The 17,499-nt window shown below is 40.5% G+C and overlaps 1 protein-coding gene across 3 annotated transcripts in view; it reads left to right on the top strand.

Moving 5' to 3' along the window:
• Window positions 1-17,499, top strand: part of RALGAPA2 (Ral GTPase activating protein catalytic subunit alpha 2) — a 324,646-nt gene that overhangs the window by 203,817 nt on the left and 103,330 nt on the right. For all 3 annotated transcript variants that reach the window (XM_030310205.1, XM_030310203.1, XM_030310204.1), the window contains exons 32-36: window positions 355-1,126; window positions 1,982-2,053; window positions 6,406-6,529; window positions 8,449-8,604; window positions 14,646-14,804. In XM_030310205.1, coding sequence (XP_030166065.1) covers window positions 355-1,126; window positions 1,982-2,053; window positions 6,406-6,529; window positions 8,449-8,604; window positions 14,646-14,804 — 1,283 coding nt within the window. The remainder of the gene's footprint in view (window positions 1-354; window positions 1,127-1,981; window positions 2,054-6,405; window positions 6,530-8,448; window positions 8,605-14,645; window positions 14,805-17,499) is intronic.

Genomic DNA, 17,499 nt, shown 5'->3' with positions numbered 1-17,499 from the left:
ACAGAATTGGAAGCAGGCTCCAGGCTCTGAGCCATCAGCCCAGAGCCCGACGTGGGGCTCGACCTCACAGACTGTAAGATCGTGACCTGAGCTGAAGTCGGATGCTTAACCGACTGAGCCACCCAGGTGCCCCTACGTCTACATGTTTTTAAGTGTCCCTTTCAGAATGAGATCTTCGTGGAAGTTCGTTGTTTTAGCAATCTATTTAAATTGTACTTTTAATTAAAATAGAATTAGTGTCAAAAAAGAAAATAGATGAAAAAAATTCCCAGACTAAAACAAATCCAGTATCCCGAGTACAGATTTTAACCTTCCTTCCCCACTGTCTGGTATGTTGCTTTACCCTGCTCACAGAGCGGAAGAGGAGGAGTTTGGAGCTGATCCCTCTGACCGCCCGCATGGTGATGGCCCACCTGGTGAACCACCTGGGGCACTTCCCACTCCGTGGGGGTCCTGCCGTGCTGCACAGTCTGGTCAGTGAGAACCATGACAATGTACACGCCGAGGCTCCCGAGCTGTCCTCTGAGGTGTTCCGGAGCCCAAACCTGCAGCTTTTTGTGCTGAATGACAGCACCCTCATCTCCTACCTTCAGACACCTGCAGAAGGGCCAGCAAGTGGCTCGCCGGGGGGCGCCTTGTCCGATGTCAGAGTAATTGTGCGGGATATCTCAGGGAAGTACTCTTGGGATGGAAAGGTTTTATACGGACCTTTGGAAGGCTGCTTAGCACCCAGCAGCAGAAATCCTGCATTTCTGATTTCTGGCTGGCATCCTCAAGCTTTGGGAGCTCAGAAAGATTTTTCTCAAACTGAGGAGGGAGAAGATGTGCTTGACAAATTACTTGAAAACATTGGCCACACGAGTCCCGAATGCCTTCTACCATCACAGCTAAATCTAAATGAGCCTTCCCCACCCCCGCGAGGAATGACCCGTGACCAAGAGAAGGAAATCATCGAGGTCATTTTGCGCCAGAACGCCCAAGAAGACGACTACATCCAGAGGTGTAACTCTGACTCAGCCATGAAAGTCACCAGCCAGGAGCAGCCCTCACCAGTGGAGCCACGAGGACCCTTTTATTTCTGCAGGTTGTTGCTTGATGACTTGGGGATGAATTCTTGGGACAGAAGGTAACGATTCTTTCTAGACCTTCACCTATTTTATCATTATCTTTGTGTGATTGTTCTTGCTCTCAATTTGAGGTTTGGGAAGCAGAGAATAGAAATGGAGATTTGTCTTTCAGCATTTACAGCTTATTTTCCGCTGCTAAGTTAAAGCTAGAAGTGGAACTAATCATGCTATACTGATGCACAGATTGAATTTCAGCCAGGTCTTGTATGTTTTAAAGGGTATTGGACATTTTCTGTGTGTGTGTGTGTGTGTGTGTGTGTGTGTGTGTGTGTGTGTGTGTGTTACTGCTCTGTCCATCATTGATTCTGTCATCACAAAAGATGCAAATGGACTACAAAGATGAGTAAGTCACCATCTCACCTTAGGTCTAGTGAGGGAGGTAGATTTGGCACAACTCTGATGAAACATAGCATGACACACAAGGCCAAGAGGAACAGTTAATCCAATGGGTAGTGTGGGATGGTGGGGAAGACTGTGGACGGGGGTTGGTTTGAGGTGGACCCTGACAGTGGAGTGGGGTTTCTAAGAACCGAAGTAGGGTAAAGGTATTCATAGCAGAGCTGATAGTGAAAACAGACACAGACACAAGCATATAAGTGACACACTCATCTCCTACAGCACCATCCAGTGTCAATGAATGGTGATGGGTGAATTTTGATGCCTTTGAATGTCTTTAAGGAGAATGGAGTTCATTCGGTGGGCTTAGATCACAAATCTTTCGTGAATGAAGAGGGTCATGGATACGTAGATAGATGGATGGATGGATGAATGAATAGGTAGGTTTGTTGATTGATTGGAAAGGGCATAATTGGTCTGTGATTACATGACTTTTCTTCCATCTCTTTTTTTTATAGAAAGAATTTCCATCTATTGAAGAAAAATTCAAAACTATTGAGAGAGCTAAAAAATCTGGACTCCCGTCAGTGGTATGTGAAAGTATATCAGACCACTTCATTCCTGTCTGTCTTTGTATGTGCTTGGATGACAGAGCTTTAAGAATGAATGCACCTTCCGAGACACCCAAAAGTCATTCTGTAACTGGAATCTGGTGCCATCTGCATATGCTGTACCTTTGGTGTTTTTACTCTCAAGGAATAACCTTACATGTTTGCTACGCTAAGAAGAGGTCATTGCTCCCACCTAATCTGTGTCTTTGGTTGACAGTGGCAGCCAGTGGACATTCATTCTCATTTAATCTCTGCAGCTACCTCTTTTTCCAGTGAGGAACAGAGGCTTGCCTAAATCAAACAGCCTACCTACCTGTGCCCTTTACCGACACGTACCATGTTGTTTGAACCAAGTGAGTCTGACCTCATAGCCCATGCCGTGTGCCTATGCACTGGCATTCTGTAGTTTCTGCTCTACAATGCTGGCAAGCTTAAAACCAGTGTGTTTTAATTAGTGACTTCCTAGTAGTGAGCTTTATTCTCAAAACTAGTCAAATCTCAGATCTGTCCCTTTTTTTCTGTAAAGTCTTAGAAGCAATTCTAAAGATGAACTCATGACCAGTTTTTGATTTGGGGAAATGTGTGCTTCCAAAAACATCTCAGACCCCAGTAAGTGTAGTGCTTGGTACATAACAGGTGATTAAAAGTCTTGAATAAACTGCTTCCTTAATCTTAATTTAAAAAAAAAAAAACTCATTTTTAAAGAAATAGCTTTTTGTTCCTCTTTTAGTCCCCACAGGAATATCATTAGGTATCTCATTACAGATGAAAAACCTGAAGCCATTATTCCTCACACTGCTCTTCATCATATTCAGTTTCCCAGTTGTTGTTACACTTCTTTTTCTCTGGAGAAATAGAGACCAAATTCTCTGTGGAAACTCTGTGAGGGGTTTCTTGTAAGGGCTTGGGGGTTCATTTCTCTCTCCCTCTTGTCCTCCAGTATTAAACAAGCAGTCACTTGGGTTCCAAACTCAGCTTTTCAAGCATATGCTGAATTATTCCATGCTTCTTAGTATTAAGTGAATACATTGGTATCTTGTAATTGTGGCCAATTTGTTGAGTGTTAATGCACTTTAGTTGCATGAGGTACAATTGAATGAGCTCCCTGGGGTGCTGTTGCTGTAAAATATGGCTTTGGAGGAGCTGATTGGCAAATCCTCTGTCCTTTGATTAACCTTCCCTTAAAACCCCAACTCTGGATTTAGTGTCTTCTTGACATCTAAAAAAGGTATCAACTTACTTTATTGTAAAGGGTGTTTTCAAGGTTCTTTTTGAAAAAAAAAAGTTGGGGACTCTTTATCTATGGGAAATCTAGACTGTCCCATGTATTGGTTAGTTAGCAGGTAAAAGCATACCTTGTCTCTCAGCTTTTAGTTTGTGTGACTCTATTTCTGAGACCAATTTATTCCCTGCTGTCAAGGCATAGTTCCTGCTTAGCATGTTCTTAGGAAAAGTGTGGCGTCTGTCTTGCAACTCTCATCTCTATACTGTGAAGATAGCAAAGATGTAAAAAGTATGATGAATGCACATGCAAATTACAGTGGGCTCCTCTTTTAAATATTAATGCTTCTTGTCACCCCACGGTAAGGTGAAAGTTAAAATCATCTTTTTTCTTTGTTAGGCTTTTTAATGTGACAGCAGAAGGAAACCGAGCCATTCTAGTCTATTCCTAATAAGAAAGAAAAATGCATTCTAATGAAGAAGAGGAAATTGTTGATTTTATGTACGTGTGTTCCTGAATTACCTGCTCCTTCATGCATTGGTGGTGCAGCTTATGGATATGAAGTGCTGTTGCTAATTATCATTTCAAAAGCCTGGCTCTAATAAGACCAGACACAGCGTCTGATCCTAGCAGGCTCTCTGTGGTGCTAACATTTTGGAGGATGTGAAATTTGATGAATGTTTACAGCTAAAGGTCACCTTTCCTCACACCTACATCAGTCAGGCAGTCACTGGGGCTTAGCTCTTGTGCTCCCACATTGAGTTAATGAGGACTCAAGGACCTGTGAACAGCTACAATATAAAAAGCTTGGACTTTGAGGAGCGTCAACAGAAATGTTTCAGATAAACTTGAGATGGTCTTTATACATGCATAAATACATATAGAATAGAGACCAATCAAATGCTGAGGACTTTTTAATATGCAGAAAGAGCTGCAGAAAAAAACTGAGTAACTGTACATGTTCTCCTTTTGTTGAAAGAGTCTTTTAGGTCATAGGTTATGATCTCTGTCATCATCCGAGACCCAAACCCCCAAGTTATTATAGCTCCTAGAATATAAGCCAGGCAGATTATAGACTGCAAATGTGTCCTGCCTGTCACTCAGGGAATATATGGTGTGGCAGTTTCAGGGTTTCCATGCTGCATGAGGACAAGTTTTCTGACAGTGTGAGAGCTCAAGGTCTCTACTCTAGAGCATCAGCCCCCTTGGATCCATCACCACAAAACTTCCCCCTTCCAGCAGCAACTGTACCTGTGAAGAGAGGTGTCTCCAACCTGTGTGCTCGCACCATGCCAGTCAGGGCATTCAGGATGTCCACCTTCTCCAAGGGCAGCAAGACAGCCTTTATCAAAAGCCTTCAAAATGGACAATGACTGAGATTCCATTTCTATGAATGTATTCTAAGGACGTGTTAGAGATAATATGACAATGTCTTTAAAAATGGTAGCAACTTAAATGTCCAATGACAAGGATTTGGGGTAAGGTATATTCATACACTGGAATGTTATACAACCATTAATAATTTTGTCATACAAGTACATGGTATAAAAGTGTTCCCACTCAACAGTTGTTTTACATGGTGACTTTTATGTTACACATATTTTACACGATAAAAATTAGTGTTCACAAATATTTTAAGTGAAACTTATCAGTTCCAAAACAGGATATAGTGGCTTCTCACTTAATATGTGAAAACACATCCTGAAATAGTAACAGCTGTGATTTCAACATTTAGGCCAAGAACATAAGTGAATTTTTTATTCACTTTCTATATTTTCTAGTTCTTCTTTTCAGTATGCTTATTTTATGTAAACTATGGGGAAAATGAATAAGCTACCTAGATAAATAGAAGGAAAGTATTCTCCTCCTTGATTTATTTTTATGACTTTTTAGTTGAGTTTCATTTCATTCTGCTTATTAAGTAGAAACATAACTCCTGAAGAAGGAGATATTTGTGACTATATTAAAATCTGGAGCCCAAATTCCACCAGTATAGATATCTAATCAGATTATAGTGTTGAGATGTTGAACAGTTAAGACAATAGAAACATTTCCATATTGCTTGAGCTCTTGATAGTTTTTCAGAATGCAATGCAAAAATAATAAAGATGGAACTGCTCTGGAGGTGGTAATCCAAAATTTTAGAAAATAGAGACTGGAATTAAACTCTTGGGATGATGGGCCATGGAATGAGTGGTTCTCATTGATGAAAACTCTGTTTGAATTAGCACAGTGCCTTCATCCCTAAACTATCACCAAATTGCTGGGTAAAAGTCTAGTTATTTTGACACTTCCCTGCAGGATATAATTTGTAGAAATTGGTTATTAATATATTTATAGCATTGGATTACTGGTCAACAGAGATTTAACTGAGCAGCTACTATGTGCCTATGACCATGCTAGATGTACAAAAGGTAAAAAGGCAGGACTCCTTTCCTCAAAGTGCAGGCCATGTTTACTTGGTTTAATAGCAAAGTGCCCAGAGTCCATCGTGGAGGAAGTGGGTGAAGGGTTTATGTGACCTAAGAGGTTTCCCTGGACATCTGTCCACCCTACCTTACTCCCTCAGATTAGTCAGAGCAAGGAGTGGGTACCTCTTCACAAAGAAAGTGTTCTGCTTGGAAGAAGTTTCTGTTTCTTATAATAGTTTATAGTTTAGTTTATAGTTCTAATCAGGGAACCAATATCCTTATCTCAAAGTGTGGTAAGTAAAATATGGGCAGTGACATAGATCTGTTCTCAATTGATATCTATGTGAAGTGCTTTCACATATATTTTTTTGTATATCACATGTTTGAAAGAGTAATCTCAAGAACCAGACTGCCCTGCTTCAGTTCCCTGTCTCCTGCTTGCTCTGTATGCTTTCTGTTTAATTTTCTGTGCCTCCTTTCAACCACCTCTACAAGGGAAGTGGTGATAATCACTTGTCTCTTTAGAGTGGTTGTGAAGAGCCAATGAGATCACGTGTCGAACCTCCTTAGAACAGTGACTGACTCCTAGTAGATTCTCCGTAAATATAAGCTTTATAGTAGGAGTCATGCTGGCGGTTGTATAGAAATAAAATTTTAAATCTAAGAATTCTAACTCCTTTAAATTTAAAATTTTATAGCCGTGAAACACACAAAATTGCAGTGTTTTACATTGCTGAAGGTCAAGAAGACAAGTGTTCCATCCTCTCCAACGTAAGAGGAAGCCAAGCATATGAAGACTTTGTTGCTGGACTTGGATGGGAGGTAATTCATTTCATTTCAGAGGTGTTTATTGGCCAGCACTATATAAGGACGTGTATAAGCTAGACACCAGTTGTACAAGATTTTGTATTCAAATCTAGCACATGTAGCATGTGCTACATGTATTGAATTTGACATCTTGTGTTAGTTGCTTTTCAGTACTTCATACATGAACTTTTGTTTCCCTTTAACTTTTCATAATATTTCATTCACTTCTTGTCAGAATCAAATAGTCAGATCGGCTCACTCAGTCATAGACAGTTTGTAGTAAGAGAAGACAAATATGGGTAAAAAAGCAATGGCTTGGCCACAGTGTAGAGATTGGAGAATTAAGCAGTGGCTTGATGGGTGAAAACATGAAGAAAGAGCTGATGAAGTAAAAAATTGGCATGAAAATAGAGTAGAGTAGCTTTGATGCTTCAGCAGCCAACCTGTTTCCCTTAGGGAGATCCCAGGATGACTGATATTGAAAGAATATGCTATTTCTTTGCTAAATGATGCTCATACAGACATATACATTTATACACACACACACACACAGTCTCTAGGAACATAAATCTAAAGGAAAATATATTTCTAGAATCTAAAAGAACTCAGAGTGGTTATAATGGAAACAGCATATCTGAAATAATTTTCTTATTTTTCCTTACTTTTATTTTGGTTTCTCGGTTATCTGTGCTGTGAGAAACTCTCTGTATGCCTAAATAAGACTTGTCTCTGAGAGCTGAATGTTAGTAAGGAAACTAATATGGAGATGGGTACAGGAGAAGCCTACATCTAGGTGAAAACCATGTACTTTATAAAATGTAAAGTTGATTTTAGTCTAAAAGAGTTATTGCACTTCAGTAAATTGTCCTTCTTACTAATAAGGTGACTTCTTATTTGCTGTAGACTATAGTTAATCATTTAACTAATACACCGTTTAAACCACACATTCTTCACTAGAGTTTTTAGAAAAAACTTGAACATTAATTTAGTGTATATATTGATTGTATTTGTCACAAAAAAGATTCTTCTATTGCTTTTTTTTCATTTGTGTTACAACAGGTGCTTTACTGAAAGAATTCTAGTTTATGAAAAGTTTAAAAAAGAGAGATCCTAGGCACTAAGAAGTGAGCATTCACACCACAGCTTGAAAAAGAATAACTCCCAGACTAGCAGTAGTGGTGTAAATCAGAACAACCCCTTTGAAAGACAGTTTATCAATGGCTGTTAAATTTTAAAACATCTGTGCCCTTTAATATAACATCCCACCAAAACATTTGCTGGAATGGTCCTTGTGGCTTGACCACACCAGTTGTGTTTGAGAAAGCAGAAAATCCCATAAATCCATCAATAGGGTATCTCTTTGTGTGTGTGTGTGTGTGTGTGTGTGTGTGTGTGTGTGTGTATTTATGTAAATACATATATGTATGTGTATATATATGCATATATACATATACACATATGTATAGGATGGGAAAAAAACTAGAGAAATATGCACCAAACTTTATGTTTATTTTTGAGTGAGAGAGAGTATGAGTGGGAGAGGGGCAGAGAGAGGGAGACACAGAATCCGAAGAAGGCTCCAGGCTCTGAGCTGTCAACACAGAGCTCAATGTGGGACTGGAACCCATGAACCGCGAGATCATGACCTGAGTGGAAGTCGGGCGCCCAACCAACTAAGCCACCCATGCGCCCCAAGGAATATGCACCAAACTTTTGATGGTGATTTTCTTAAGCTGGCAGGATTTCAAAGCACTTTCATTGTTAATGTTTCTTTCATATTTTAATTTTGTCTAACTTAGTATTACATTTGTTTGTCATCAGGAAGCTATAAAAATGAAAGTAATTAGATTGCTCAAAAAATGGGCATTCCTGCTAGGTGAATGAGGATAACTGATGCTTGACTCTCATTCTTTCCTCTTTGTTACCCTCATCAGGTGGATCTCTCAACCCACTGTGGGTTCATGGGTGGACTTCAGCGCAACGGCAGCACGGGGCAGACTGCCCCTTACTATGCTACCTCGACTGTGGAAGTGATTTTCCACGTTTCAACTCGGATGCCATCAGACTCAGATGATTCACTCACCAAAAAGGTAAGGAGCCTCTTTGAAGACCACACTTAGCCTCCCTGGTTTGTGGGTGAGGATCTCCTAGTCCAGATCGAAGGCCTTGGCATAACTATGCACTGAGACTGCTTTCCTCTGGATGCAGCTTCAGTATTGCTCTTCTCAAGCTACAGTTGTAGTTTAATCTGAAATATCTAGCTTGGCGCAAACTGGATAAAGAAACAAATGAAAAGCAATCAATCATTTGAGTCTTAAATGCTGAGATTAAGATTTAGGAAAAGAAAGGGGCTTAAATGTTGTTAATTTTGGGTCTTCTCTCACCTGACTATTAACTGACAGAAAATAACATAGCTGACCTCTCAGGTTGGCAGAGGTCATAAGATGACCCTGTACTGATGGAGAGCTGAGAAGGCCGGCACCTCTCAAGCTTGCTGGGGGCAATTGGGCAACATCTGCGAAAATGACAAGTGCAAGTGTGCTGCAGTCTAAGGGTCCCATCTTCGGCACTGACCTCGTCTCTCTTTCAACTTGGACCTTCTGGATAGTTTTCTCTAGAATTCAGAGGAAACCTCCTCCACTCTGAGGAACCCCCCCCCCAGGGGAACATGATGCTGAACTTTCTGATATCCATGGTGTTCACTTCAGGTGATTCTCTCTTAGAGGTGAGGAGTTCCTTAACAGAAGAGGAATCTTAGTCTGCGAAGCAAGCCTAGAAATCTGACCCACTTCTGTGAGTTTCCATATGAAAGGAACAACTGTAGCTAGCCTGCTAGTGGGTGGCAGAGCAAGCCTGGAATCCTTACCTCACACCCACTCTCTTCCTGCAAGGATGCACGAAAACAGCAGACAGCACCTGAGTGGATGGGAAGGCAGCTTATTCGGGAGCTAAGTTTGCCATTGGAGGACCTACTGTGTTGGTTATAGCCAGGGTCTGGAGACCAACAGACCTGGGCTTAACTGTGTATCCAGTTACTAGCCCATGCCTCAGTTTCCCCATCTACTAAACGAGATTGAAAACAGCCTGTGTGCCAAGGTTGTTGTGAAATAAATGGATAATGCCTGTGAAACTACTTACCATGGTGCCTAGTGTAAGATCTCTAATGGTCAGCCTTCATCATTGCCCACCAGTCTAATTGAGTCTTTTTCCTCCTGACTCATTAGGAGGTGATTGATATTGGCCAGCAGACCCCACTATTACCTGCCTCATCTCTTTTCTCTGCGGTTTTGCTTTTTCCTCACTGCAGCCCCAAATGTTTAGACCACCTACATCGGGGATAGTGGTGCTCATAAAACTTCAGAACTCAGACTGTGGCACAATCACAGACAACTTTCACAGTGCCCAAGTGTCTGGGATGTGCAAAGCATGATGGGCTTTCACTGTCTGGGCCACCTGTTAGCATGGCCTTCCACTGGCCGTGTGTTGTTTCCTCAGCCATGGAGGAGCTGCCTTAGGTCTTGGCCTCCCTGGTGGTGGCGTTCTTAGTGAAGGAGACCCTTCTCTATTTCAGATTACCAAGACCTTAGGCAAGGCTTACACATCCTTTTTATTTGTAGTGCCTTGTAAATTTCTGCTAATCCGCAAATGTGTTGCCATATTCTGATTTTTTTATGACTGAGAACTATTGTTGTTAATAGGTTTACTTAAACTATTTTTTAATTATTTCCTAGGTAGGATTGTCTTTTTTTCTTTCTTTTTCTTTTTTTCTTTTCTTTCTTTCTTTCTTTCTTTCTTTCTTTCTTTCTTTCTTTCTTTCTCTTATTTATTTATTTTGAGAAAAGACATCGTGTTTTCTTGATACAGTGCCTTACTATATAAATAATGTTGCAAGGCTTGGCCTAGTTGAAAGATTCCCTACTGTAATAATCAAAATTCAGCTGATACCTTTTGCAGCTCCTAGATTTAGCATCATTAGTGACAAACTCTCTTTATCAGGATGTCTCACAGCCAGACTGAAAATCAGTCACAGTAACAGCAGCCCACAGTTCCTTGTCTTATTCTAACTAAATTGTCCCTAACAGCTTAAAAATGAGGTGCAAAATTCTAAAGTGATTCATGCTCTCTTCTGCCCCTGTCATGGGGGCACTTTTTCAATTCTGCAATCCGGTTGCAACCCCATACTGAACTCTTGATCCTTCACTGCAGAAATTTGTTAGCTCTAGCTAGATTAGATTTTTCACAGCTAATCTAACTGCTGTAGGGGTTTGCAGAGTGGGGACAGAGCTGTGCTATTGGATTTGTCCAATTCATTTGACTCCAGGACTATAATTGCACTTATGTCTTACAAGGCTTTTATAGCCTCAGGCTGGCCAGCCGCATAAAAAACAAATTGGCAGTGATACAGTACGAGTGAAAAGGGATGAAAGGCCCACATTATCAGTCTCTAGGCAGCACTGTTCTGGCAGGAAGTTTCTTGGTTAATTTACAAATAAAACTTAGATTTTAGGATGGGCACACTGTCAGCTGAACAATGGGGATGTCAGGCCTGACTGTTACTTAGTAAAAGTAGCAGCCGGGCCCACTGAGGAGCAGGAATTCTTCAATCAAACAGACGACTCCTTCTGGAGCCAGCTGGCGATGTAATGCAATTAGTCGGGAAAGGAGGTCAGCCTATTAGGTGTGTACCATGACCAGTGTCACCAGTGCGTGCCGCCTGGCAGCAGCAGGCAGAATGGGCCAGGCAGAGGGACTTTAAAACTCTGTCAGGACGAGAAGTGGCAGGACATGGGGTTGATTTCTTAAGACTTAAGAACCGAGCATTTGTTCCAAGCCTGTTAAGCATCCGCGCGTTCTGGAGCCTGTTGTGCAACTGAAGCAGTAGCTGGCATGAATGACAGCTCCATCCCAGGATGAGACTCATCAGCCTCTCCCAGATTACACGAGTCGTGCCAGCTTGACTTGTGTGCATGCAACAAACTCACTGGTGGACTTCAGTTTGGGGGCCTCGATTCTGAATTCTCCAAAACTCACAAAATGACATCTCTGTAATGAAAGCCCCTTTAAACTGAGCTTCCAGAAGCTTCATGGAAGTTTCCAGAGTGTTCCTTCATATTCTGACATGGTGGACAATTTGGCCAGGTTAGTTTTACTTGTTTCACCTGCTTGTGTTCTTGTCCGAGGTGGAAGAGGGCATGTGTTTGCTCCTTGCTCCAGATCTATCAGTCAGTGGGTCCTGTGGCCTTAGCTCTGAGTTTCGCGAGTTAGCTAATGAAACTATAACTTGTCCAGAGATCTGGGGCACATGACATTGAAAGCAGCTTTGAAAGAATGAATGTTGTATCATTGCCACACAAAAATAGCCTTTCCTTACCTACAAAAATGCCACACTGGGAGGACAGGTCTCCCTGGCTGTGGTTCTGAGACTACAGCCCAAACAGAGTTATGAAAGACTTGCTTGGATTATATAATTGAGGAACCTAATTGAGAAAGGCACAGTAAGTGCTAAAGTTCAGTAATCACTGTACTACCTAATGCCTTGCAGCTTAAACTTCTGGATTGAGAGGAGCCATCACAGGCGTTAGGGTGCTGGCATTAGGTGGTAGCCCCACATTTGAAGGGTATTCAGTAGATATGTTCTTCCCATTCTGACTTTAGTGCCAGCATTATATCAAGGGGCATATAACCACCTAGAAGGTTGCTTCTCTTTATAGGATGAGAGTAGCCCCACTATCACTATCACAATTACTTTCTGCCGGTCTAAATTCCTCCCAAAATTTCAGTTTGATACTATTCCTATTTCCCTTGAAAACATGCCTCTACTGTGTTGCTGGTGATGCTGGCTACCATGTTTTTACTCCAAAAGGATTGAATTTCAGGAGTGTGTTGTGAGGGCCTGGCATGTTCTATTAAAAAGGAAAGAGAAAAGAGAGGTGGAAAAAGAGAAACAGAGAGAGATGTTCAGTGTTGCTGTGAGAACCCAGTGTCTTTTTTTTTTTTCTTTTAACTATTTATGGGTAGTAATGGGTTGGCTACACCTTTCACCTGCTACCCTTCTAGCCTTTACATGTCAGAGGGGAAGAAGAAGAAAAAAGAATCATACTAGATAATTTTATATTTAGAAAGTCTCAGGCACCATTAAATTGTTCTGGATCATCATGACTCGTACTGAATACCCACAGTTACATTTGTCCCAGAGTTCATGTTCAGAATAGTTGAATCGGTCACCCCTCACTGTAGGGGCCACCTGCAGATGCACCTGTACCTCCCTAGAGCAAAGGTACTGGCATAAGTCTTTTAAAAAAAAAAATTGACTTAGGGGCGCCTGGGTGGCTCAGTCAGTTGAGCGTCCAACTTCGGCTCAGGTCATGATCTCACTGTCAGTGAGTTCGAGCCCCGCATCGGGCTCTGTACTGACAGCTCAGAGCCTGGAACTGTTTCAGATTCTGTGTCTCCCTCTCTCTCTGCCCCTCTCCCACTCATGCTCTGTCTCTCTGTCTCTCTCTCTCTCTCTCTCTCTCAAAAATAAATAAACATTAAAAAAAATTGAGAGTAAAAAAAAATTGACTTACACAGTCATTCCCAGAAACATGAAAGAGTGAAGAATAAGAAAGCATTGCAGCAAACCAACTTCCTTTAACTTTGTAAATGGAAAGGAGGCCATGTTGGGGGTCACCTTGGATTTTTCTTTTGTGGTCAAATAGTCTATAAAGAAAATTGTATTTATGCGATCATGTTTTAAATATATGGTATTCCAGAGCATCCCCTTTTTTTGCATTTTTTTTCATGTTTTGTATGTTAACACAAAACGAAAACATTACCTTTAGCACAACATCCCTGTTTGATTAACGGTGCCCCTGAATTTAGTCATGTTTGGGGGGGTTCGTCTATTAAATAAGCTAGGAAGCCAGAAATACTTTTTTCGTGGTGGTAGATAGCATTCATCTCCTGCAGTGTGTGGCAGAACCAAACCTTAGATTTTCCATAGGTGTCCAAGGACCTTCACCAGTCAGCTTTTATGGTTGTAGGACTTCAATTTTGGCCAACATTTTAGTCTTTATAATCTAGTTTCTTTTAGTCACATTTTCAGGCTTATTTCATCTGTGGCTTTCTCCAGCCCAGGATGTGCAGTCATTATGCAGGAGCTTTATCAAAGACGTTCTTGCGTCTGAAGAGCTTGGCCCGGGAGGAAGTCTCAAAGGGCCCCTTCCCCTGCTCAGAGAGGCCAGGAGTCTCTGACTTGTTTTTGGACTTGATGGCCTCTTTGTGTATAAAATGACAAAAACAGTGGGCCACACTATCTGAGCTGTGGCAGTACACCTGGCTTAGATGGCTGTGAGCAGTAGGAATGGCACTGAGAGGCCTGGCCAGGTCCCCAGGCCCGCCGTGCTGCTCACTGTTCATGCACCTTGTATAGGTGCTGCCTTTGCCTTCCTGAGCCCCATCTCCTCCTTGTCACGTAACAGAAAGATGATGTCTCCTGCCTCAGAGAGTACGCGGAAAGGCTAAAGAAAATAATACATGCGAACATACTTTCTGGATAGGAAGGCACTCTTTGAAGGCTAGGTACTAGTGTTCTTATTAAATTGAAGTCGTATTTATTAGTTTCTTAAACAAAGGTAATTTATGCAAACTTTTTCTTAAACCTTTGTCACAAATCTAGTTCTTATACATTTGGTAATTGTGTTAGAGTGGCTTATGTTCTCTTGTATTCAAATTTTTTTCTTAATAACCATCGAATTAAGAATGTTATGAAGCCGTATTGTAATATGGAATAAAAGGATCATGTTGTTAATTGTTTAGAAACATGCTCAGCAATATGAAACATAAGGCTTTAATGCAAGAGTAAAATTCAATTTAACAAAATCCTCGAAAAGGTCTTGTCCCCATCCAGGCATAACGTACCTTCTGTGCTTCTATGCATCATCTCAATGCTAGTGTAGTTCATAAAAAGTGAGAGGTGTTTCCATGTACTTGTGTTTTTTTTAATCCTCATAGAAGACAGCAGTGTTATACCTTTGTTTAGTAGTGAAATACTTTTGCCTCTGAGTATTATAATTCAATTTGTAAGCCACGACCCCTCATAAACTGCTGTTATCACTCTGATTAATAAAGAGCCAATTGGCCATTGCAGCTTCGTCACTTGGGGAATGACGAGGTCCACATCGTCTGGTCTGAACACTCCAGGGACTACCGCAGGGGCATTATCCCGACTGCCTTTGGAGACGTTTCAATCATTATTTACCCAGTGAAGAATCACATGTTCTTTATCGCGATCACGAAGAAACCCGAGGTACGTTTTCACCGCATTATCGCTCTGACTCATACAGCATTTGCCATACAATTCACTGTTTTTGAGAAACAATGATATAAATATGTTAAAGGGGACTTTTGTCCAACTGGTGAATGTCTCACATGTATCTGAATTACACATGCTATAAAGAAATTCAGTATGAATTGAGATTTTCAGAGTATCTTTCCTCATGAGCACAGAATTCTGTATTTTATTACTAGACTCTTCAAAATTAGAACATAAACACATTCATGATATTTTAAATGTTTTAAATTTAATTTTTTTTAATTAAAAAATTTTAATTTTATATCTGGGACACATTGATTAATAATAATAATAATAATAATAATAATAATAATAAGAGTTGAAAGAACCCCATGTCACATCAAGCATTTTGTGGCTGGCCACGGGTACAGAATTCGACCTGGCATGACAAACAGGCACTGCTCACCAAGCCTCTGACTGCTGCTAATAGGGGTCAATCCTGAAGGATTGCAGGCATGTCTGTGAAGAGGTTAGGCCTCTGCAGCACAGCCCATGTGATGACTTTTAACAATTGAAGCACCTTGCCACCGGATCAATGCAACCATGTCAATTGGTATTGATCATGGGAATGGCTGGAACAATCCAATGGTTATGTGCCCTGTAGTAAATTGGCTGGGGCTTCGATCCTTGCCATGCCTTTACTGGTATTTTAGCCATGCTTTATATAGTGACTTGTTTTTGTGTTGGAATTGTTAATAGAAGGGTTCATTTTTAAGTTTTTAATTAAATGTTAGGCATAGTTAAGTCACTCCTCAAGAAAACAACTTCATGCTCTAGCTTGGTATTAAGTGTGATCTTCATTTTTGTTCCAAATTGTTCTACTAAAGAGGTTAAAAGTTACCATTCTAAACCCTCTGTTTTTGAGCTTTAAAATAAGCGGTAACTGTCATTTACTGGGATTTTAATATAATCTTTGGTGTTAAAGCTGTAAGCATTAAAGAGCTAAGAAATGAAAGGTGCTTCAAACCGTAGCTGGCTCAGAGTAAAAACTGTTGGATATTATTACTATTACTGCTGTTATTTTTCTATTACAGTCACTACCATGAAAAGAGAGTAAATAATGAATCCCAAGTGTAACATGCTTATCATTTCTCAGTCTAGACACAGTGTGGGTCACCTTCTGAATTCAGGAAAGTCTCACTCTGGCCGGTGAGGCGCCTGACATAAAGAAAATCCTCTTTTCTATTCAGGGAGTGAAGATGCCTCAAGTTCTTCATAGTAAATATTGGTGTTATCTTTCTTTTTTTTTTTTTTCTATTGTTTGTTTATTTCAGAGAGGGAGACTGCATACATGCGTGCATAGGAGGGGCAGAGAATGGGATACAGAGAGAATCCCAAGCAGGCTCCATGCTTTCAGCACGGAGCCTGACGTGGGGCTTGATCCCACAAACCATGAGATCATATCCTGAGCTGAAATCAAGAGTCAGACACTTAACCGACCCTTTGGTGTTATATTTGATTCACGTTTTTGTGTGTGTGAAGTTTTCACTCTCGTGTAAGAAAATGGCTCTGAGTGCTAATAACATTTGTGTCTGTCCAGGAAGAACACTAACGTTTTCAGCAGAAAACATTAATATTAGATTCAGTGTCCTATAGCTTCCAAATCGGGAAAATGTGGTTCTTTAATATTTAGTATGGATTAACTGGCTTCATTAGTTCATTTTCAACATGGCCCTGTAAAACATCATTTAGCATCCTAAAAACATCTTTATTTTTGTAGTAAATAAAGAAATATAAAAGGTATTTCAATTCATTTTATAGTGTGAAGAGTGACACTTTAAACTTTCTTTGAAAGTGATTTTTAAAAAGGTATTAAATTTTTAACACATGAAAACAAGTACTAACATACCTTTTTAAAATTTCTTTAGAGAATGTAAGTTTTATAAATTTGGTCATAAATTTTGACAAGATGAATTGAGCAAATCGCTGTCTTAATATTTCAATTCAAAAAGCCTAAAGGGAAGAAGAGAATAATGGCCAACTGGAAATTTAGCGTTATCCCCACATTTAAAGTACAAACCATTACAATGTAATAAAATTAATCCAGACATTTCCAGGGCAAGTGTGGCTGACCTTTTGTTCACCAACCACTGACCCCAGGGTGAATGCAAGAGGCTTGTGGAGGGAAAGTCTGTTTGTTTGGCTTCAGTCCCTGGTATTTAAATTGCATTCCCTAATCAAATGAAAAGGCTGTCCTCTCTATCAGGTTACAGAATCCATGGCAACATTTGGCCTTTTATATCCATAATGTTAGCCTTTTTGTTTGCATCTAAGTAGAGACACCTGGAGCAATGTTAACATTAACCGATTTAGCATTAATAGCTTCATTATATAAGAATTTCTGATCAGATAGCTGTTACTTTTGTTATATTGCTTCAGCTTGTATTGTTGTCATTTTTTATCTCCCTGCTTGGCAACCAGGCAATGATTTGCAAATTTTTTTTGTCTTGATTAATTAAGCAATATAATTATCAGTAACCGTGATGCAGTCTTTGCTCAACAAAGCTTCTGAGAGAAAACAATGGTAAGTCTGTTAGTATGAATGCATTCCACGCGTCCCAGATGCATGAGGATATTATGGACAATGAGGGGAAAGGCCGCCTGTGAGCGAGGACAAAGGGTGCCACGCAGACTCGACACACTGCACATA

The sequence above is a fragment of the Lynx canadensis genome, chromosome A3 (genome assembly GCF_007474595.2).
Source record: "Lynx canadensis isolate LIC74 chromosome A3, mLynCan4.pri.v2, whole genome shotgun sequence".
Lineage (NCBI taxonomy): Eukaryota > Metazoa > Chordata > Mammalia > Carnivora > Felidae > Lynx > Lynx canadensis.
The sequence above is the reverse complement of the archived record's forward strand: the minus strand, read 5'-3'. Positions and strand labels throughout refer to the sequence as shown.